The sequence below is a fragment of the Drosophila yakuba genome, chromosome 2L (assembly GCF_016746365.2).
Source record: "Drosophila yakuba strain Tai18E2 chromosome 2L, Prin_Dyak_Tai18E2_2.1, whole genome shotgun sequence".
NCBI lineage: Eukaryota > Metazoa > Arthropoda > Insecta > Diptera > Drosophilidae > Drosophila > Drosophila yakuba.
Genome location: NC_052527.2, coordinates 11823666 through 11845739, shown reverse-complemented (window position 1 = coordinate 11845739; position 22074 = coordinate 11823666). Strand labels below are relative to the sequence as shown.

The window sequence follows — 22074 nt, the reverse complement described above, 5'->3', positions numbered from 1 at the left end:
AGAAAAACTTTACAAAGCAGCCAACAAAGTGTTGTAATGGTTGGCATCCAAGGGGATCCCCCGTCCAACGCTTGACTTTTGACCCAACGAAGCGAATGTGTTGCAACGACCTTTGTGGCCTTTCCGCCTCCGCCTCCTCATTCGCCACCCACTCTTCCTGTTTTGGTCACATCCTGGCGCAACAGTCGACCACGCCCACTCGCCGCCCAGCACCTCTGGGATTCCCCCACAATGAACTTGCCCAGCGCTGGTGCACGTATCTCCTTGGGTGTGTGGTGTGCAGCAGGGGAATCCCAGGGAGAGGGTCACAGAGCAGTCATCTTGTCTGCCGTCTAGCCTTGTCAGTTTTAATGTTTTTGGCATTGAGCGATGTCTGTGATTTGAAAGAGTTCATTAAGATAGTTCCGTATGGCCAACAGGGAGCATTCATCACTCTCATATCGCATACAATACGTCTATATATTGACTGGCTTTCGGTACGAGTGTGCATCGTTTTATTATCCTTCTGCAAAAACTGGCCAGTGTTTGTCTAGTGTGATTACAGCGGGTATATCTTGCCGAAGGACTTAGTAAGTTGTAAAAACAATGTACAAATGTTTTTAGCTCGCCAAATCTGGTTTACTTTTGGGCCCTAATAACAAGGTTTAGTTTTAAAGATCAAAACCATTTCTTTCTCTTTCTAAGCATAAAAAAGCAAATGCACTTTGAACTCAGAATTAACTTTCTACCAACTGACCAGTTTTGCTAGCTCAGTCAGCCAGAAAACGCAATTATCACCCTCAATTAGTTGGTCCTGCATCAGCGAAAATCAAATAAGCAACGCATGCAAATTGAATATCTCAAATTAATTGCACTTTTTTCGCTCAACATACGCACATGGACTTGAAATGCAATGCAAATAAATTTAATTAACTTGTCTAATTAAATGCTTGGCTCCAAATAGCAATATCCAGCCAACCCACGGAAAGCAAAAATTTATTTTGATTTTGTTTTCATTTTATCTTAATTCGATTATTATTAAAAGGGTTCAGCGTCAGCCGAAACGAGCCAAAATGTTCGACAGCGAAATTGGCTTCCAACTCGAACGTTGAAAGGTGATTTTGGGGCATGGTGTTTGCCGGTTCGACTCTGTTAACATTTTTGTCGCGTGTTTTGCGGTCTGTTGTTGTGGTTGCGGTTGCACGCAAACAACAAGCCAACGAACATAACAAGGATACCGGGCATATCCAGCAACCGGCAGCAACAACAACTACCAGTGGACAGCATCCTGCGTCCTTTGGTTGGCTTAAACCGAAGCCGCACTTCGGCTCGCTCTGTCGGCCGTCGGCTGTCGGCTCGTCCTCCGCCTGTTATCACTCGGCCAACGCGGCGTATACGTAACAGCACTTCCCATTCGTTAGATTTTCCCTTATTGTTGTTGGCGGAAAAGCCAGAGCCCGGCTCTGTGCGAGCATTGAGTTTCGTCGGCAAATCAGTTTCGCTACGGATTCTGCACGAAGCGGACGCGTTTTATCGGTGTTACCCCAAAAACTTACGAGTATGTGTGAAAGATCCCCGGCTAATAGAAAGTCGTACTCAAGTGTCATGTGATCGGTGAAAAATTAGAAGCACCTGACTCAACGTGATCGTGTTCGTGCTCAGAAATGACATAAAAAATCGAGCCTTTTGCTCATAAAATGTAAAAAATACCGTCACTTGTAAGCATTTTACTAGTAAGATAATACAATTTCTTGAAGTGGTTGTAAAGTTGAAAGCAGATAGCATAAGTAACACAGAATTAATATAGAATAGTTTTGGGTTCTAAAAGTTACTCTATGTAAATTAATTTATTCAGTACATATTCTATTTTTTAAATCTGAAGAATAATTTGATCATCGGGACAGAGATGTTAAAATATGATAGTTCAAGTTTATTACTTTCTAAAATATTTTATTGTTACATAGTTTTTGAGGACTCAGTTAAATGGCAAATAAGAAGAGATTCATTCGGCGAGTTTTTGACACAAACTAATTTCATTTAGACATAGCTTCGGCTTCAATAGGTGACATAAGAATCGCGTCTTGAAGTAATTGCCCTACGTAGAGGCCTACATAAATAGTCCCCTATAATAGCCTTATCGAGGTCCCACGCTCCGGCACATCTGCATATGTTTAGCGGTAAGGACCTTATCTGTGGCCTCCCACTAAGGGACTAATTTAGGAGGCGGGGAACGATCTCAAGTGGCGGACTTACATATGTGGTGTGCATTTTGATTACATGTTTTCGGCACCGCACCCATGTCGCCTATTAGATTACAAAATATAAAATATAAATTTATGACTCTTGGTTCATTTACACAAATATGAACGGATCCCAAAATTGTATGTCTTTAAATATTCGTGTTCGTCTGAACAACAATAAGCAACAATAATTTTGATAATTAAAAAGATTAGAGACAGAAGAATCAGAAATCGAACGGTACGAAAATCTTGCGAGTAATGATTTTCATTTCGTTAAATATTAATACATAATTTAATGTATATAGTTTCATAGTTTATAGTATATAGTTTAGTAGAATGACAAATTGTGGGCCTGCACATCTTTTGAATGCAATTAAAGCCTTCGAATTATCTTAGTGCGAGTAATACAAACAGCTGAACACTATTTTAAGGTTAACCACAACTACAATCCAGACCACAAACTCACATCTCACTTGTCAGCCACTCGAAATGGGTAAACAATTAACAGTTAACTCTGCTAATGCACATTTCATGCCAACAAAAAGTAAACAAACAGCGAGACTAACTGCAGGACCCTCGAAGTCCTTAAGTCCCGAAAAGCGGCAGATACGCACACAACGCCACTACTCAATCTCTGAAAAATTCCCAAACAAACTTATAAGCGAATAAATGAATCCACTAGAGTTCAGTTTTGGGACAACTCGAAAAAAAGTAGTCGAAGGGGAATTTTGTTGCGATTGATAAAGGACAACAGTTGTTGCCACTGCAACGCAATGCACAACACACAAGCACAACCGAAAACAGCAAGGCAAATATAAACAAAGAATTTAGCTTAAAAATACATTAACCCACTGCATCCATGAGATCCAGGATATGCAGGGAAAAGGGCCAGGACCAGACTGCCAACTGCTGAAAACTTGCATACTTAATGGGGTAGGAGATAGAAACAGCAAACGCATAGAGTACAGTGAGGCTTGTGTTCTAAACTATTTATATAATGTACTTGTACAAGAAAATATTTAAGAAAAACTATTACAGTTTGCTCACAATTTACAACATTGGAAACTACAAAACTTGTAGTACAAATTTATTAAATAAGGCAAGATTTACAATGGTTTCTCTAATAAAATCAAAATGTTGGTTTTAAAGTCTATATAGTTTAACTCCATTTAACAATGTACAATATCTCAAGAACCATATGTGCAATAATTCCTGATATTGGGTATCCACTGTAGAATGGGATGTTTTGCATTCAGGCATCATTGCAGATCAATGGCAATATGGAGCTGATACAGTTTGAGTAAGACACGTAAACACCCAGAGCAAAAGAAGGATGGGAAACTCATGGATGTCAGCTGTTTCACAACTTTTTTCAGCAGCCAGTGCGGGGCTTATTGGTTCTTTATTTATTTCCATCCTTTTTGAATTTTTTTTAGAGTTCAGCTTTGTTTCGTTTTGTTTGCTCGAGTTTGGTTTGCCGTTTGCAGTTACAGGAACTTTATAAATTGCGCAGAGTAAAACACACAAAATTGGAAAACTATGATGCTGCTGATGATGATGTCGAAATTATGTGTGAGCTTTGATCAAAAGTTTATATTTATTGGTGCTTTTACTTGGTAAATTTATGTTCTATATGTCACTTCTTCTGAAAGTAAAGAACTGGAACCAGAAAAATAACTGGTAAATTATGTCCAGTTAAACATGTATCATCTGAATAAAAACAAATTAAAGAACTTTCGATTAAAGAAAAGTTTAAATGGCTTTTAAAATTAAAATTTAATTTTATATTTTAATTTAATTTTCAAACTGCTTGTGTTAAAAGATTGCATTTAAACCTTAAATTAAGGTGCCAAAAAAATTGTGATAGGTACAATCCACCTAGCTTATTTTTTCTTTGATGGTCCTTTTAATGAAAATATATTCGACCATGGGTAAACATACCTTAATTCCATTTCGGCTCCTTTTTGCTACCTTCTTTTCTCCCCTCCATTACCCTCCAAAACCCTGGAAGTTAAAAGCTGTCAGGAATTAATAGAAGCTTAGGAAAAATCACCTGAGAGCTAGGAACATCTTGCTTGGGCTAATGACAATGTCAAGTCTAATTTACGTTTACACAAAACCTTTTCGAAAAATTTAAATTTCTTATTCCCACTTTAAAATATTATAGTACATATGATCTTAGTCACCATAAACGAAACAGAAGCCAGGAAAATGTTTTTTATAAATTTGTATCCTTTATCTACACATCCGTTTAGTTAAATCCCTTTAATCCCCCATCAATTATATGCCAATTTGTTTTACCGAAAAGTTATCATTATAAAAACAGCCAAAAACCAAACAAACACTAAATAGCCCCATTAAAATTTAATTTCATAGCATAAAAATACAAGAAAAACACATTCGGAACAAGTTCCTCCCACAACAATTTATTAATTTAATTACAAACACTTTGCCAAACTCATAAAAAAGTGCATAAAATTTGTTGGACTTCTTGTTCTTGTTTCTGATGGTAAATCTGTTTCGGTCCATACCAAAAGAGCTTTATCATGTGTGCGTGGTTTTTGGGGGAGGAGATGGCGCCAAAATTGCTTAATTTCATAAGCGAGTCATAAGGGAAAAAGTTTGGTCTCTGTCTCTGTCTCTGTGTCTGTGCAAGTGTTTGGCAAGCTGCGTGTGGACCCCCTAAAAAGCTGAAGGCGACACGCTCAAAAGCCATAAAAAATACAATTTTTAAGAGAAAGTTTTGGATGAGATGGCCACGAAACAGGAAGCTAAGTAGAGGACTGCGCGTGACACAACTATATTTCAAAGCCCTATGAATTTAAACTACAGCTTGAGACACATTGTAACCTAATGATAAAAATATCAATAGAATTTAAAAATTTAAGGAATTCGACTTTCAAAAATAATATGTCTATACTATTAATCAAAGCTAGTCAAATACAGTTTGTTTCTATATTAGTTGCGATTTTTTAGTACAATTGAAACGCACTGTACGCCTGTCATAAGTTGCTGTGCACATTTGACACTACTATATTTCAAAGATCTATGAATTTAAACTACAAATTGAGACACATTGTAACCTAATGATAAAAATATCAATATAGGTTAAAAATGTAAGGAATTCGACTCTTAAAAATAATATGTCAATACTATTAATCAAAGCTACAGTTTGTTTCTACAATAGTTGCGACTTTTTAGTATCATTGAAACGCACTGTACGCCTGTCATAAGTTGCTGTGCACATTTCTTTGGATAAACTTTAGATACTACGGCGTAACAAAAATTATGTTGTAGAAGTAAAAAACGAATAGTCTGAGAGGAAGGGAGCAGGAGGAGCAACCAAAACTTAAGATAAACAACAAATGAAAAGAGCATTTAAATTAATTGGCATAAACTTGGCTGTCAGCACATGCGGTATAGAAACTTTATTTCTCCAAGACTTCATAAAGTTCGCAGACTCAAGTATCTCAAATATAAAAGAAAATAAATGTATTTTTTATCAGTTCTGGTTAGGCCTTTCCTGACATTTCATTTTTTTCCCACAGATAAACCATATAAAAAAGAACATTTATCAACTGGCCGCCAGAGGGCGCTCAAGTTGCGACTTCTGAGGCAAATCTTTATGACTTTTTGGTTATTCCGTTGGCCCTTTTTCCCTTTTGGTGGCTTAAACTTTGCTGCAACACGTGCGAAACGCCTACGCATCGGGGGGCGTGGCCGGCAGCTAACGGGCGGCTCTATGGCATAATATTTTGCCAAACTTTATTGAATTCCCCAGCAAATCTGCATGGCATCTGTGTGCATGCGTGGAAAGTTACTAGACAGCAAACAATTGGGCAGGGAACAGGAATGTGGGAATCCACTGCATTGAAAGCAAATTTATGGGTGCCAAAGTCAAATGGAAAACTCGAGAATTAGGGCTGTATTCTCTTCGTTTTGCCTATGGCAATATCCCGGACTTTAAAGCTAGAAAGAACTTGTATATGTACATTTTTAAATCTAGTTTGAAAAATGTTAGTTTCTTAAGCCTAACAATACTTGAAAGTGATTGTTAAATATAGTAGTAGGGGCCGAGTTGAATAAGTCATTTTATCAATCATTATATGTATTCCCCTAGTCATTTTGTCAATCTATATAAGCATTCAACTAAAAATAATTTTACATTTTAGGCACATTGTAGGTGTGGTGAAACCCATTTCAAAGCACATATGCACCCGAGCTTAATAAAATGATTCCACCACAATGGCGTTGCTTACAAACAGAACGTATTAAGTAAATGCCTGAAGGAAATAATCCTGTGAAAAAATCTAAAATTTGGTAATTGCCACGAGCCAAAAGCTGCGATAACAAAACCGTGTGAAAAACTCCGAACAAAAGCGAAAACACAAACAAACCCCGCGGCGTTTTGAAAACCAGTCCGCGGCAGTGAGGTGGTAAAAACTGAGCCAGTAGATCCGAGAGGATGCACTTTGGCCAGGAGGCGAGGCCATCATTGGGGCTCCTGGCTGTGGCTGAGTCGACCGCAACGGCAAGTTGATGTTGCCCCCGTCCTGGCATCTAATTGGGGCCCTCCTAGTGCTCGCGGCCACAGCGGGGGACTCCACCAACAAGATCATCTTGCCGCAGATTCTAAACGGTGGCGGCATCGGCGGGGGCATCGCTACTGCCCAGGGCAAACATCCGTCTGGATCCAAGACGTTGGCGGCGGGAGTGGTTCCAAACTTTGGAGGAGCAGCTGGCAATGGAGCGGGCGGAGGAGGAGGACCAGTGGCTGGCAGCGGAACTGGAAGCACGGTGGTCGGGAGCAATGGCGTGATTGTGGCCGGAGGCGGGGCCAATGTGCCGACCTCGAATTTAAACAGTGAGTATCTATCTGACGTGACATATCTAAATGAATATTTAGCTCAAGTGGCAGTACACTGGTACACAATGTAAATGTTTTTTTGTTAAAATAATAACAACCCTATAAGCCCATTAAATAAATTTTCAAGTTCAAGTTCAAGTTTTATTTATATGATTTAATTCTCACAAATTCTCTGCACTTTTATTGCCCTATAACCGTAGAATTCACAAAGTTTAGCTTCTTCCAAAGACATGTTCGCACGGACTGGCAATTTTGTAGGGCAGTGTAAATATTGCAATCGCACTTTATCTTTATCCGCGATTGCCTTTTGGCTGCTTTCCGACTCCCGCTGCCTGATGTCTGATGCCATCAATAACACTCTGATACCACGTAGGCGACCAAGGCCCCCGCAGCCAATCATATTTGCACAGACAAATGGGGAAAAGGGGACAAATACCCACAGATTGGGGGAGATTTGAGCCGCTGGGCAAAGGTGGTACAAGGCTTTATGCCAAAAATGGAAAGCCACCTGGGCAGAATGAGCGGCAAAGGCAGCACACAAAAACGCTACTGATCCTGCACTTGGGATAAACTTTATTTAAATTATTTGTTATATGCAAAAATGTATTGGATGATTTCGGGCGCATTTAGGAAAAGCTTCATTCATTTTATCTTTCGTAAATTCGGTGAATACCCATAAACATTCCATTTTTCTTTAATACATATAGAATAGAATTTATAGAAAATGTACCAAAATTTATTTCCGATGTGGGAAACGATAGTTCAGAGTGTGACGCCATGTGACGGGGGAAAAATGCATCCCGAATGGTGACAGAGCCGCGGGGTGAACACGCCTCCAACTCCGATTTGCCACTCAACTGCTGTGAGTGCCGGCTGTCATTGTTCTCAGGTGCAGCGGCAACAAAAGCGGTGGCAACCAGCAACAGCAATAATGCCATTTAACTGCGCGCAAAATTCATTCAGGCAGCGCAATTTATGTCGCAGCAGGCGACATCCACCGCATCATCCTCGTCCTTATGCACATCCTCGTGGATATCCTCCCGCCGACTCGTCTTCCTGTCGCCCAGTCTCAACTGCCGATGGCCAATATCATACTCGTAGGAAGCGTGTTTATGCATTGCGAGCTGCGAATTTAATCATGAGTCGAGCACCTTCACTGTGCAGGCAAAAATGCAATATCAACTTCAATTAACTGCTGAATATTTAGTTAAAGGCAACATGAAATCTTATCTGTTTGTGTAATAATTTTACATTTTGCGCAATAATAAAATTACTAATAGAATCAATATTTTAATCATAAATAGCCATAATGCCATAATATTTTAGTTCCTTCTTATTCACTAACAGTTTCTCTCCATATAGAGGTCATAGTTTCTTGATATGAAATTATTCTTTCGTTCACAATCTTCTGTATAAGGTACACAAAAAAATATACATAATTTTAAGTTACATCTAGGATCATCATTACTATGTTATTTTCCTCTAGAATGGCATATTTTGAGAAAATTATTTAATATTTTTAAAAAATTCTTAAAAATAGCATTCTTAAGCCTACATTTGATGTTTTTGAATTCTAAAAAGTTAACAACTGTCATCTCTATCAGACTTCCCATTTGATTGCTTGTTGCCTCTATTTTAGGGTCGTGGTCGTGTGGGCGTGGGGGCATGGCAGCAAAAGGCTGAGACCTCAACAAAATTTATATGCAGACACGCGCTCTGGCGCGAAAATTGCAGCTGTATGAAATCCCATGATTATGCAGGCCATTTTCCCCCTCTGGTGCCCATTGCGTAAACTTCCCACGCTAGAATTGCATCAATGGGTCGCAGAATATGCCCATCGGTCCTGTTTTTTCGCCTGTATAAGTCACTCAAAAAAAGTAGTATTGTTTTCATTGCAATATGAATAACTTAAAAGAACCTACCCACTGGCGAAAGCTGAAGAAAAGTGTTTATATTCAATATGTATCCCGATAATAAAAACTTAAACTACTTATTCTCAATTAAATAAATTCACTGCCAAATTCACTGTGATGTTTTCACAACCTAATAACGAACTTTATATTTAAATGACCTATGTTTTTTAATGATTTAAAGTTTTTATTAATTTCATGTAATAAAACATATTATTTTTATGTTGGTCCTCAATCAGTCTCTATTTTCTGTGCTGAAACTTTTGTGCTATTGTTTCATAATTAGTTGCACTTTACTGGAGGGTGCGGCCGAAAAGGCGGAGAGGTTGGCTTATTGTTTGCATCGCCCCTGGCCTCGTGGAGTCAGTCAAATTCTAACGACTTCTGCACATTTCGATTCGGGAATTGCATATTTGTACATAACTCTCTATTTGGGTTTCAGTTTACATTATACATACTACCTACACATGACTGTCAGGCACACAGTCGTCATCATAAATATCTAATTAAGCTAAAGCAATAGTTCGACACCATTTCTGGGTCGTGAAATTAAGTTGCCCAAATAGAAATGCGGCCAGCTCAATTCTAATTAAAATTTGCACATTGCCTGTGTTCCTCTAAATGAGGACCAAAGCAGAATCAAATTCACAAAGACCCAATAAAAATTAAAATGGTAAAATAATTCGGGAAAAGACTCAATAGGATTATTAAATTTTTGGCTTATAAAGTAATACCCTTTGCTTCAAATAAACTTTAAATTGAGTAAAAAGCAGTTTAATAATGTGATTTTGAAATCATTCCAAGCTCATACACAATCTCAAAAGTCTTTGACTGTCCCTCTGAGTCGCATTTCTACTTCATTGAAATCGTGTGATTTGTTATGCATAATTGTTGCCTTTTCAGGAATGCGATTAAATAATTGCAACTCAAACAGTTTAATTGAATTGCCGAAGCTATTTCGTTAGGCTATCATGCTCAAAGCAAACAAAAATTGAATTCCTAAATTAAATATTTGCTTGGCTCAACTAAATTAGCAGCTAAATGAATGAAGCTAAGTCTCCTTCTCTTTGGCAAGCCCATTTGTCCACTTGTCGCCCGTGGTGGTCTATCAATATTTGTCTGAATAATGGGGGAAAAGCCGCTAGGAGCTTTCATAGTTGCCTTCACGGCACAATTTAAATGCATTGCGACCAAATTGTATGGTCATTAAAGGATAATCGATGCAGCTGCAGTATTGGCTGAATATTTTCGCATCGAGGGTTTCCGAAAAAGAGTTTAACTTGTTGATGTTGGAAGCAAATATTTAAGTGAAATTTCCTTTACGGTTGTGTGATCAAACATGTGTTTAATTATAATTGTACACATTTGTTGTTGTTCGACTTGCCCGCCAGCAAATTCCCGAACAGCAGCAGCAAAAATAATGAGCCGACGCAAAAATCAATGAAATAATTATTTTGCACCCCGAAGTGTCATTTTTCAAACCAACGCCAACACCACCCCCACTTTGCTGCCACACGAATTTCGAAACATTTTTACAATTAATTTCGTTCGCATAATTGATTTTTATGGTTTATTTGATTATGCAAATTCATGAGCGGCATATTGACATAGAACTAAGTCAAATAGGAATAAAACGGTTTGAATATTTCATGCACTAAATTAAAATAAATTAATTTTTTTACCTCTTGTTTTGTTAATCTCTGTGCTTTGTAGTTGTCGTCGAAGAACCCGAATTTACTGAATACATCGAAAACGTAACTGTACCTGCTGGACGAAATGTTAAACTCGGTTGCTCCGTGAAAAATCTGGGCTCATATAAGGTGAGTTCAAAATACCATGCCATACATAAGTAGTAATTAGCTACAGTAATAGTGCAGTCTGCCTTTTAAATCCCTACTTCATGACGAACTTAAATAGCGACAAAAATAATTTTACCACTTGCCATGTAAAACCATGAAATCTTTTCAGAAAAGTGCTGACGCTGAACCGCTTAGTTTTTATGCACCATTAGCCGTTTTCCTTTCAGCGGCAAAAAGAAGTCCAAACAGAGCAAAGGAAAGCGAAAGAGCCACAATAAATGGGGTTGCTTGTACGAGGAGGGACGTGAAATGATTTATTAATTAAGCAGCTTGTAATGAGTGCTAATGATTTGATTACTTGGCATAAAAATCATGCCTTAAAAGATTAGACCGGGAGTGCATAGCAAATGAGCTGGCAGCGCAATGGGGAACGAGCCCACTAATTAATTTCCATTGACTTCAGCTGGCAGACTGCAGTTTGCATTCTTCCCGAATCAAGCATTTGAATGCCAGTGGTTTTAAGGGGCTTAAGCAGATCATTACCATGAATGGCGAAAGCGGCTTACTTGCACCAACTGGGGGCATCATTAGGGGACACTTGGAGTGCCAGATTTCCCCGGCTCAAGTGGCCATCATAGACGGCCTTGTTAGCGCCAGTTGGCTTCCAGAAACCCATTCGATAGTCTGTCGGTACGCAGGAAATAGAATCAAATTGAGGTGTAAATGAGAGCAACAAGAAAATGTGCTGCAAAACGAGAAACGTGCAGTGCATGCAGGGAAATGGGGAAAAACCTTTGGAAAACTCCTGCCCAAGGTGGCGAAGGCGGTGGGACCTGGTTTAGCTGTAGTCGAATGGCATGTTTAAGTAGCTGGGCGTCTGTAAGTAAGGCTTCCTTTACATCCTTTCCCCCCGATGTATATGTACATATATTGGCTGCATGTAATTCATAGCTATCACCACACACTCTCACAGGACTCAGTTCTGTTTGCCGCACATCCTGCGACTTGTAACCGGTTGCGTTTATTTTTATGTGCGACACTATGATGCAATTTTCTCGCTTCCGCTCTCTGTCACCACCCAATTTTCCAGCCCACCCACTTTTTTGTCCTTTTGCTCCATTTTGACTGCTGATGCTGAGCTGTGAAATTGCTGTATGTTCCTTATAGTACGTGTGCAGTGGAGGACCGAAAAAAATGACTGGTGTTAGGATGTTATTAAAAAGTTCAATTTTTTCTTAAGTACCAGCAGTGGTTGAGTGCGGAAAAAAATAGTTAAAAATCGGATTAAAGCTAAAAGCCTTTTGTTTACCCCGCTAGGATTAATTAAAGTTCAATTACAGCGCCGTTAAAGCTGCACATATTCCAGATATATATCAAATAAAGCATTTCAAGATGAAGTAAATTAAACATTCATGCTCAGGAACATAACAATATTCAATAGTGTAATTCATGAGTGATCCCTTTACATAATCAGATCTTTAGATCAACTGGCGACATGGTAACTCCAGCTTAATACCACCCAATCCTCGTTCCAGGTCGCCTGGATGCACTTCGAGCAGTCCGCCATCCTGACCGTTCACAATCACGTGATCACGCGCAATCCGCGCATCAGTGTCACGCACGACAAGCACGACAGGCACCGCACGTGGTATTTGCACATAAACAACGTGCACGAGGAGGACCGGGGTCGATATATGTGCCAGATCAATACGGTGACGGCCAAAACGCAGTTTGGCTACCTGAACGTTGTGGGTAAGTTTCGGGGCATCTAATCAGGGTGTGGCAGCTTCGGGAACTTTCGCAGGAACTGCCGGGAAAGTCCTGTGCAAATAAGGGGCGAATTAAAAAATTATTTATGTGCCTTAAAGCGGCCATGGTGCAAACATGGCCAACACACAAAAACAAAAACCCCGAAAACGGGAGAAAGCCGGCTGCGAAGTGGAGTCCAGAGCGGAGTCCTGGAATCGGGATTCGAGGACCAGTAGCCGGAACGGAGCACAGTTCAGTGAATCCTTTGGCGAGGCGAAATTATTTTCCCTGCCAGGGCAAACAACAAACAAATTATTAAAAATGCATGCCATATTTGTGGAAAAGGGAGCGAATTCGCGTGCTTTTAATTAAAAAGTGCGAGCAAAAGAAACGAAATTGTACGCGGACAACAAAAAAGATATAGAGCGAACTTTAAAATCATACAAGTGCGATATATGAAAATGTACGGCATGTATCCGCTTACATCAAATGTTTTTCTAATGAAATGAAATATTAAAAACACTGATAATTGTGCTGGCACATAAGCTAGCACCACACCGAAATGTCCGAAATGAAATGAAAATTGTAGAATGCGATCCCCGTTGCATGACCAATAAATGCTATTCGATTGCAACGAATAATGAGGAATTGGAAAATAATTGCTGTGCGACAGCACAGTTTGCGTTAAAAGCAATTTCCTGATGCCAAACTGCAGTTTTTATGTGCTGGCAAATATTTATCATGCATAAATACGAGGTCAGAGTTCAATTTTAAATGACTGCTGACTGCACCTATTTAAGAGGATTACCAGAGTTTAGCGGATATTGATGAAATTCCTTTTTCCCCCCACCCCGTTCTTTTCCAGTTCCCCCCAACATCGACGACTCGCTGAGCTCCAGCGATGTGATTGTGCGGGAGGGCGCCAACATTTCGCTGAGGTGCCGGGCCAGTGGCAGTCCCAGACCCATTATCAAATGGAAGCGCGACGATAACTCGCGCATAGCCATCAATAAGAATCACATAGGTAAGTGCGGATGCACTGCATCAATCATTTAGCGCTCTCCCCTGTCACATTCCCCAACTGATTGTCACCCCCCTTTTTTCTGCTCCACCTTTGCAGTGAACGAATGGGAGGGCGACACCCTCGAGATAACTCGCATTTCGCGACTGGACATGGGCGCCTATCTGTGCATCGCCTCCAATGGGGTTCCTCCCACGGTTTCCAAGCGCATCAAAGTCAGCGTGGACTGTAAGTACATTAGTTATTTGAACAACTAGTTAAGTAACCACAGGATCCTTTAATTCCACTCTTGCTGGATAGTAATAGTTGCCAGATTCGCGAAAAAGTTAGTTAAAATCTAAATAAATGCGTTGTTGTTTCCATTTGCATTCCACAGTTTTTCATTTTGGTTTTCAATTTATTTTTGTTACGTGCGTACTGGGAATTTATTTTGCTGTTGAAATGGTTGGGTTTATTACTTTTTTTTTTGTTTACTTCGTTTCGTTACCGCTCATATTTCCATTTGGCTGCAGCGGATTAAAGTCGAACTTTCGGGAAAAATTGTTAGGGATTGATTGAAGCTACCATGGATATGGCTTATTTTTATTTTACATAGCACTGATTAATTGATTAAGTGTTTGTCTCGCTTTTTATCATGTTTTAATATTTTTTTATTGTTTAAAATAATCAAATAAAATGTGAATAAATTGCATTGAGCGTGCAACAAGTGCCTTCCGATCGCAGTGCTTAAACAATAATTATACATTAAGTAGGAATACAAAATAAAATTGGGTGTTCTTTTTAGAGTAACCTGTTATAGTGCACAACTCTCTGGTCAGGAAATACAACTGGCAAATGCCTTAAAGCTGCTTTTCATGTCTCGGTACCAAAGTCCCCGCAAAAGCCCCACAAAGAGGCCCATGGCTACGACTTTTTTTCAATTGGTAGCACACTTGTAGCTGCTGCAGTTTGTGGCTTATACTATGGCAGCGGCACATGAAAAAAAATGGAAAGACAGAATCAAATCACTGCGTTTGCCGTTGTGCACTTTTTTAAGATTTATTACAGGCGACAGACACATCACATGTGCTGTCAAGTCCTGTCATGCCCTGGGAGGTGGGCGTTAGGGCTTTCAGTGGGCGTGGTCGTGGTCGTAGTCGTCACAGAAATTTGCTCGTTTGCTGTCACTTAAAAATGCCGCAAGCATAAATCTATTTTTGTTTTGTACACGACATTCGCTGCTGTAACCAAACAAACCGCCGTCGAACAGTGGTTCCAATTCCCCCTCGCAATACCATGCCCAATACCAAACTGGGCTGAAACCAGTTCCAGTTTCCGTTAACAGTCGACACTGGCTAACCTCTGGCCGGCAAAAAGTGCAATACCAAATACACTTGTGGCAGGGGAGTCGCAAAAAAATGGGCAAAATACAAACAGAAGAGTCGAAAATACCTTGATTGCTGCAGATGTCCTCCATAAAAAAGGAATTGTTGAATGCGAGTGTTTGTGAGTGTTCAGGTTCTGTAGCTAGAATCTGTGTATCTAAATTGGAATGGTGATAAAGTGAACACGTGGTTGAAAAAAAATAGGTAAGGGAATTGTATAGATTTTAAATATTTTTCAGGGCGTATTACACAGGCATTCACTAATTTATGAAACATCTAACATTTGGGTTTTTTGGAAAAGATTATAAAATACAAATATTTAAATTTCTAGCAGAATTTTCTCCTTTTTTAAGCGAGTCCTCTTATGTAGAGCTTATATCGTTTTGATTTCCTTTAAGTATGCTCAAGTCCCTTAAGACGTACACTAATAGAGGAAATTGAACCAGCTTACATTACAATCCATACCCGTATTCAATCGACTGATAGCCTCTACCAATCGACGATTACCGAGAGCAGGATAAAGGAATCCCAGACACAATCTTCCTGTGCGACAATCAAGTCCTTGCCATCATTCCCAATTCGACCCGCACTAATTCCACAAATATTGTCGCAGGACATTTTCCAGGATGCTCTGCCCGGTCTGCTCGGTGGTGCAATCAATGGTTCGCAACTGTTCGACAATGCTGCCACTTCAACAGTAATCCTCTCGGCCACCATTCAACCCCTTAACGAGGCTTCATTAACGGCTAATTTTCAAGTTGTTTACACTCGCAGTCAGCTCACCTTTTTTCTAGAAATTTTCTGCGGAGTCGGGGGCGGAAAGAAAAGAATGTCACTCAATGTCCAGGCCACCGCGTCCCACCTCCCAAGCTAAATTATTGTTGACTCTACGCGAGTCCTTGTGGCACTTAACAGCTGCTTGACTCGACTGCCGGCCAGGCTTGCTGGCTTTTCCGGCTTTCCTTTCGCCAATATTGTCGCCACTCAATTGTAATTTAAATCAGTGCTCGAAAGGAGTGGAAGAAGCTGTTATCCCGGACAAATGTTTGTCCTTCCATCCCGTACAGTCGGCACTTGGTCCCGGGTTCCGAGTTTCCCTTTTGTGTGGGCAATTAAAATGAATGGAAATAAAGGAGAACGACAACTTCAAGGTGATTTCTGCTTGACTTTCGCTTAAGCTGCGCTCAAAAGTTGTCTTCTGGCGAAAAATGAACAGAAATTATATCAATATGGCATATCTGAGCTGCATACGAAATAAGTGAGGGAAATGTTTCGCATTTGGCTTTTGCCTTGGACGGTTTTCTTTGGATTGGGACAGGTTAAGGGTCGTTTGCAGCATATGTTGCCCTTTTGCCGGCGAACTTTTCCGTTTCTGATTTTGATTCTGTTTCTGTTTCTGTTGCTAGTGCTATTGCTGTTTCTGTGTCGGTTGCACAAAGGCAACAAATCAGTATGCAGTCAGAAATATGTACATATAAGAACCAGTCTCTCTCTCCTTCACTCTCTCTCCCTGTCTCACTCTTCGGAACCGGAAACAGAAACTGAATTTGTTGCTTCCTGCTTGCTAAGCAACGCACGCCACAAAAATAAACGTATGCGTGTGTGGCCCGATGTAAATGTATGTGTGTCCCAGCCAAAGGACATATGCAAGCTGTCACAGTTGTTTTAACAAATTGTTCGGGCTCTTCCTGTGTGTGTGCGAGTGTGTGTGCGAGAGTGTGCTGCCCCATAAGTTTGAAAAATCAAAGAAAAATCTTCGTGTTTTTATTAAAGAATCTGCCAATCAAAATATTATTGGTAGATTGGGAAATCTAAAGGCAAAGATGGGAGACGGGAAATTGGATTTTCCTTCTCTTCTGTTATTCGTAATTGGCGTGGAGAGAACCATTTGAGTACCAACTAACCCACTTGACCCAACTCGCTGACAGGCTAATTAAGTTGCTCACTTCGTCACACTTAAGCTTGTTTTGGTAAAAAGGATTATACCCAGCTCTGATGGCTCTGTGCACCTCATCAAAAATACAAAAGATCCACGAGATACTTTTCATAAGCGTACAAAAAAGCCAGCAGGACCGACGCTAATTTGTGTCCAAGCTGATTAAAAATTCAATTGGACCATCGGGCGGAATCCCTTTCCATGCCATTTTTCGTTTGCCTTCAGCTTAATTGCCAACTCTTGGTGGACATAAATCAACAAAAGGTAAAACAGGCAGACAAATGACAAGGCAAAACAAAAAATATGCCAGAAGAACATCCATTGTGCCCCCTTAATGATGATGAAGATGCCGACGCTGCTGGGATGCTGACAATAATGATAGGAAAACGTAGTGCTCGAGTGTTCATTAGTCCCACTCTCTGCGGCATTTCCCCATTTAATATCTTAATTAAAACTGTGCGCCAAATGCGCCCGAAGTGCGGGAGGTTTTTATGTTTGGTTTCTCGAGGTGGCAAAGGTTGGATTTCCATAGATGTCCTCGCATATAATTGCAAAGGTGCAGGCGTTGCAAGCTGGCACTCAAGCCGACTCAGGATGGCAAAAAAATTCCGAATAATGCTATTCATAAGATTTCGTTGAAAGAAAATAGTTTCTTTTTTTCGCATTATTCAAGGCTTTCGAGAACTTTCTCTTGGTGGCTCGGTAACTCGGCTTGACTTGCAATTTAAATGAAAATCAGCCTGAGCAGAAAATGCCTGCTTAAATCAAAACTAAAATAGAGCATTTGCATAAACTAAAAATAAAAACAGGCAAAAAATATATTTAACATATTCACATATATATTTTGGTCTTGAAACTTTGTAGTTTGTCAATAAAAAATGAGAAAAAATACTTGTGAACTAACTCAAATGAATTATAGAAAACTTGACCACAAGTTTTCTTCCAAGTTGAGTTTATAAATTTGCTGAGTTGAACTTTTTTGATTACCGAAATGTCCGAGCAGCAGTTAGATGATGGAGAAACGCAAAATGATTGAATGTAGAATTTTAGGTAGGGCTCCTGCGGGCTCTTAACTATATAAATCTTGATATGATTCGTTGCAGTTCCCCCAATGCTGCTTATACCCCATCAGTTGGTTGGTGCTCCAGAAGGTTTCAACGTCACCATCGAATGCTTCACTGAGGCGCATCCCACATCTCTGAACTATTGGACACGTGGCGAGGGACCAATCATTCACGATTCGCACAAGTACAAGTGAGTAAACACGTTCAAAAATGCTTAAAAAACACATTTAAATAAATTATGCATTATATCCTGTTAATACGATTTCCATTCATATTTTTCCGCTGCAGAGTGGAGGCCACAGTCGGATTGCCAGCTTATAAAACCCATATGAAGTTGACCATCATCAATGTGAGCAGTGGCGATGACGGCATTTACAAATGTGTGGCCAAGAATCCAAGGGGGGAAACGGATGGCATTATACGATTGTACGGTAAGTTAAGAGCACCTAAATATTTTAACTAGAATCAGTTACGTAAGAGCCCATAGCATAAAAGAAAAGAAATGCATTTCTTTCTTTAAGCCCTTTCATTGCCAGTTCAAACCCAACTAATTAAGCTCTCCATGTCCAGTGGGTCCGATTCGAGAACTCGAGGCATTGAAAAACTACCGCATTGGCCTTAACACAAATTGACAAATCTAAGTCATTTAGATGTTTGTCCGTGCCAGGGACAAATCCAAAGGAAATGCCAAAATGAAAGGGGCGTACAAAAAATCCTCGTTCACATTCGTGGCCCGACTTAATTGCCTGTCTACGAGAACTCACTCTCCTCCTTTTTTGTGCCATGTGCAACTTGGCCCGAATGAACCGAAATAGCCGGCCAGAAATGTGGTAGTTCTAGCTCGTTGAGCGGCCATAATCAAGCCAGTGAAAAATCAAGTCACGTCCCTATACCAAGGTGTGGAATTTTTGGCCAGGCTTCTCTGGCTTATCCTCGCCCAAGAGCGCTGAGAAGTTTCAGTCTCATATGAGTCAATGGCGAATCTTGGCCTTAAAGTTGGAAAGCGTGTATGCGCCATAAGATTGGTAGCAAGTTAATATCACGTATTTAGTTTAATTACGTGATGGATTCGATGGTAGCGAACGTTTTTAAGTTATCGATTTGGGGAATGGTTATTGCTGTTTCTTGACAGTGGATTGAAAGTCTGACTGAGATTAAAGTGTGCAAAAAATGCGAAACTGATGATGAAACACACTTCTTTTTAGAAGTTCCCAAAGAGTAAGAATAAAATGTTGTTTTATAATGTGAGAGGATATAGCTGTTTGTGTTGATAGAATCCTTTCATATATTATTCAGCGGAAAATGTCAGCTGTTGAAACGGCTGGCATAAATTTAAACAGTTCAATTATAGTTTCAACAAATCGAAACGGGAAGCGAACAAAGCAATAGCCCTTTATTATTGACGGCATTTATTGCGCTACCCCGCGGCAGACAAAAATATTCATATTGACATATTATTATGAAAATACAAAATAATTAGCATTTCGCATAAGCCACTGGGGCGTATGAAGTACCCAAAGAGAGACAACTGCAAAAATTATTCAGAACGATACAAAAAAAAATCTGTGAAGTGAGACTCCATCAAACCTTAAATAAGTACAGAACCAAACAGTGCATAAAAATAAAATTTAACGAAACGTGCTGCAAATGCCAAATAAAAAAATGTAAATTATATGAAAACAAGTACAGTGTTCCACAAATAGAATTCTTATGTATGCTATTGTTCGTCGATGAGTTGGACAACGCAAATAAAAATTCAGTACAATAAAATGTCGCAATAAAATAAAACCGTTCTTTTATAGTACATTTTAAAAGAATCCAAAAATGTTGATCCTATTGTTGTCTTTAATAAAATTTGTAAAACACCTCCCACAGATATCAATAGAGTTATAGACGCAGTTTTAGGTAGCCAGTTCAGTTTTATTTTTATACCTTATAATACACTTATATTAAATAATAATAAAAATTGTCCTAAATATTTTTCAGTTTCATATCCCCCGACCACCGCCTCATCGGGCATTTACTCCACGGATTCGCATTGGGCGGAAAATGGGATCAACAATAACTATGCATATGGTGGCCCCGACTCCACACGATCGATTTATGCGCAGGACAAAAGTGAGTGAATAAACTATGCCTACATTATACTTTCTATACCCGAGCACCCTACTGATATCACTGATTCACTCCTTCCAACTCTCACGATTTCTTCGGCTTCTATTTGTGCTCTATTTCATTCCATGCCCACCATTTCATGGCCATCCACTCAGATACGCGATATCAATCGAATTTGAACGAAATCGGTTTATCTGAACAAAAATCCTTCCTAGATAAGACGCAGAATCCGTTGTTGGCCAATGGCAACGCCAACGAGGCGGATGCGGAATCCAACGGGGTCACCACTCGGGGTCACAACCCTTCGATGGCCATTGCGTGGCTGTTCGTCGTCGTCGCGACGTTGTTGTTAACAATCCGATCTGCGGTTGGTTCTAGCCTTAGTCTAAGTCTATGTTAGTTAATGCAAATCTAGCTTATAGTTACCACATTCAACTATGTATGGTACTAGCTGTAAGGCTTTACGTAACACGTAACACGTAACGTTCGCGAATAGCATTTACGTACGTTCGTACCAAAGATGTATGTGTAATCAACTAGACCCTAGTATAAGAGACCCTAAATACAATCCGCCCTTTCCCCATATACGTCACAAGGTATACATATATATATCTATATATATGAGAGACCAGGTCCGACTGAGCTCGTTAAGCATATGTATAGCCATCAGCCACCAGCCATCAATCACAAGCCCTTTCTCTGGGGTCTATGTACACTCATATACATCTATTTCTAGAAGGTAAGATGAACCAACCAAAGGGTAAATGCAATTTCATTTTGCTTTCAATGCTGTGCTTCAAACTGAGAAAGTTTCATAGTTATCATATATAATCTACCACGGTCTATACTTAAAGCGATGCATACACATCTATATATTCGTGCGTTAAACGCTGCTGACTCACACTTGCATATAAGATTACATACACCTAATTATATTATTATGCATATGCCTTAAGGATTGCAAGCTGAGAAATGCAAATTAGGCTAAGAAAAATAAGCCATCACACATATCGATCATGGAAATTGTTTAATTAGGCCAAAAATATCGAAACACGTATACAGTTTTGTAGACATAGGCAAGTTTCACTATAAACTATAATTTGTAAAATTACATCAAAATTGAGTAAAATAGAATAAAACCTACACTTAACAAGGGGTGTAATCTCTGTATGTCACAATATAACATTCGATTTATCATTCATTTATATAATATTGTTTTAATATGGTCCACATAGTATTTACACCCAGGATCATCGGATAAGATCTTGTTTGATTGTTGCAACAGCCTAATTATGATGTAACTAATAACAGAATTATAAATTTACTAATGTAAAGACAAAACGAAATGTTAAACATTTAAGCTAAAATAAAATAAATTTAAATTGTGTTGCTTTAAAGACAAATTAAAGTAGAAGCAAGGAAGCATGTTGGATGTTGAGAAATATAATTGAATTGAACGCAGAGCTATGGACACAATGGAAAAAGAATATACAAATATATTACATTATATACCAATATAGACTACGTATATACAAAGAAAACAACACGCATACACGAACTACACTTATGTAACATGTATTTAAGCATAACATATAAAATGAGTTGTAACTGAGGCATTAAATTAAATAAAAATCCCAAAAAGACAAATAAAGCTACAGAATGCCATTCAGGGGGCAGTCACGGAAATTATTAAAAGTAATGAAAGTGAGCAAATTGAAATAAAAACGAAATGCATTTCGTTTGGCAAGGAACAAGAATGATGTATTAAATGCTTAATTAGCAACCAAATTAAATAATGCCCATGCAAACACCAAACATTCATATTAAACAAAATAAAGAAAAAAACCCTGCAAAACATTAATAAACAATTAACCTGGTTGATATTTTTTTCCACTCCGATCTAGCAGACGGCTGCAACAGGAAAGGAGGTCCAGTTCACTCTGACCGCATTTTATTCGTTATGCAATTTTATTGTATCCATTTTTCATACCCATCCCGTGGAAAAACAGCAACCATAACAACGTTCCTAT

The 22074-nt window shown here is 39.3% G+C and overlaps 1 protein-coding gene across 3 annotated transcripts; it reads left to right on the top strand.

Moving 5' to 3' along the window:
- The first annotated feature begins 1468 nt into the window (after positions 1 to 1468).
- LOC6527826 (lachesin) lies at positions 1469 to 21872 on the top strand. 3 transcript variants are annotated; one of them, XM_039370804.1, is made up of 10 exons: positions 1469 to 1678; positions 6392 to 7083; positions 10710 to 10816; positions 12331 to 12547; positions 13410 to 13568; positions 13665 to 13793; positions 17969 to 18119; positions 18218 to 18360; positions 19916 to 20047; positions 20200 to 21872. In XM_039370804.1, exons 2-10 carry the CDS (start codon positions 6759 to 6761, stop codon positions 20442 to 20444), a joined length of 1608 nt encoding a protein of 535 aa, XP_039226738.1. In that variant the 5' UTR covers positions 1469 to 1678; positions 6392 to 6758; the 3' UTR covers positions 20445 to 21872. The 3 variants fall into 3 exon arrangements, with proteins under 3 accessions (XP_039226738.1, XP_039226737.1, XP_002088899.2); XM_039370803.1 differs by having other exon boundaries at positions 1469 to 1697; XM_002088863.3 differs by having other exon boundaries at positions 1470 to 1697; positions 20260 to 21872.
- Positions 21873 to 22074: the final 202 nt, after the last annotated feature.

Bases quoted from the DNA above. Each gene is read 5' to 3' on its own strand.
- LOC6527826 (XM_039370804.1), top strand. From the start codon at position 6,759: ATGTTGCCCCCGTCCTGGCATCTAATTGGGGCCCTCCTAGTGCTCGCG. The intron at 10,817-12,330 runs GTGAGTTCAAAA...TCCTCGTTCCAG, and splicing joins AAAATCTGGGCTCATATAAG to GTCGCCTGGATGCACTTCGA. The intron at 18,361-19,915 runs GTAAGTTAAGAG...AATATTTTTCAG, and splicing joins TGGCATTATACGATTGTACG to TTTCATATCCCCCGACCACC.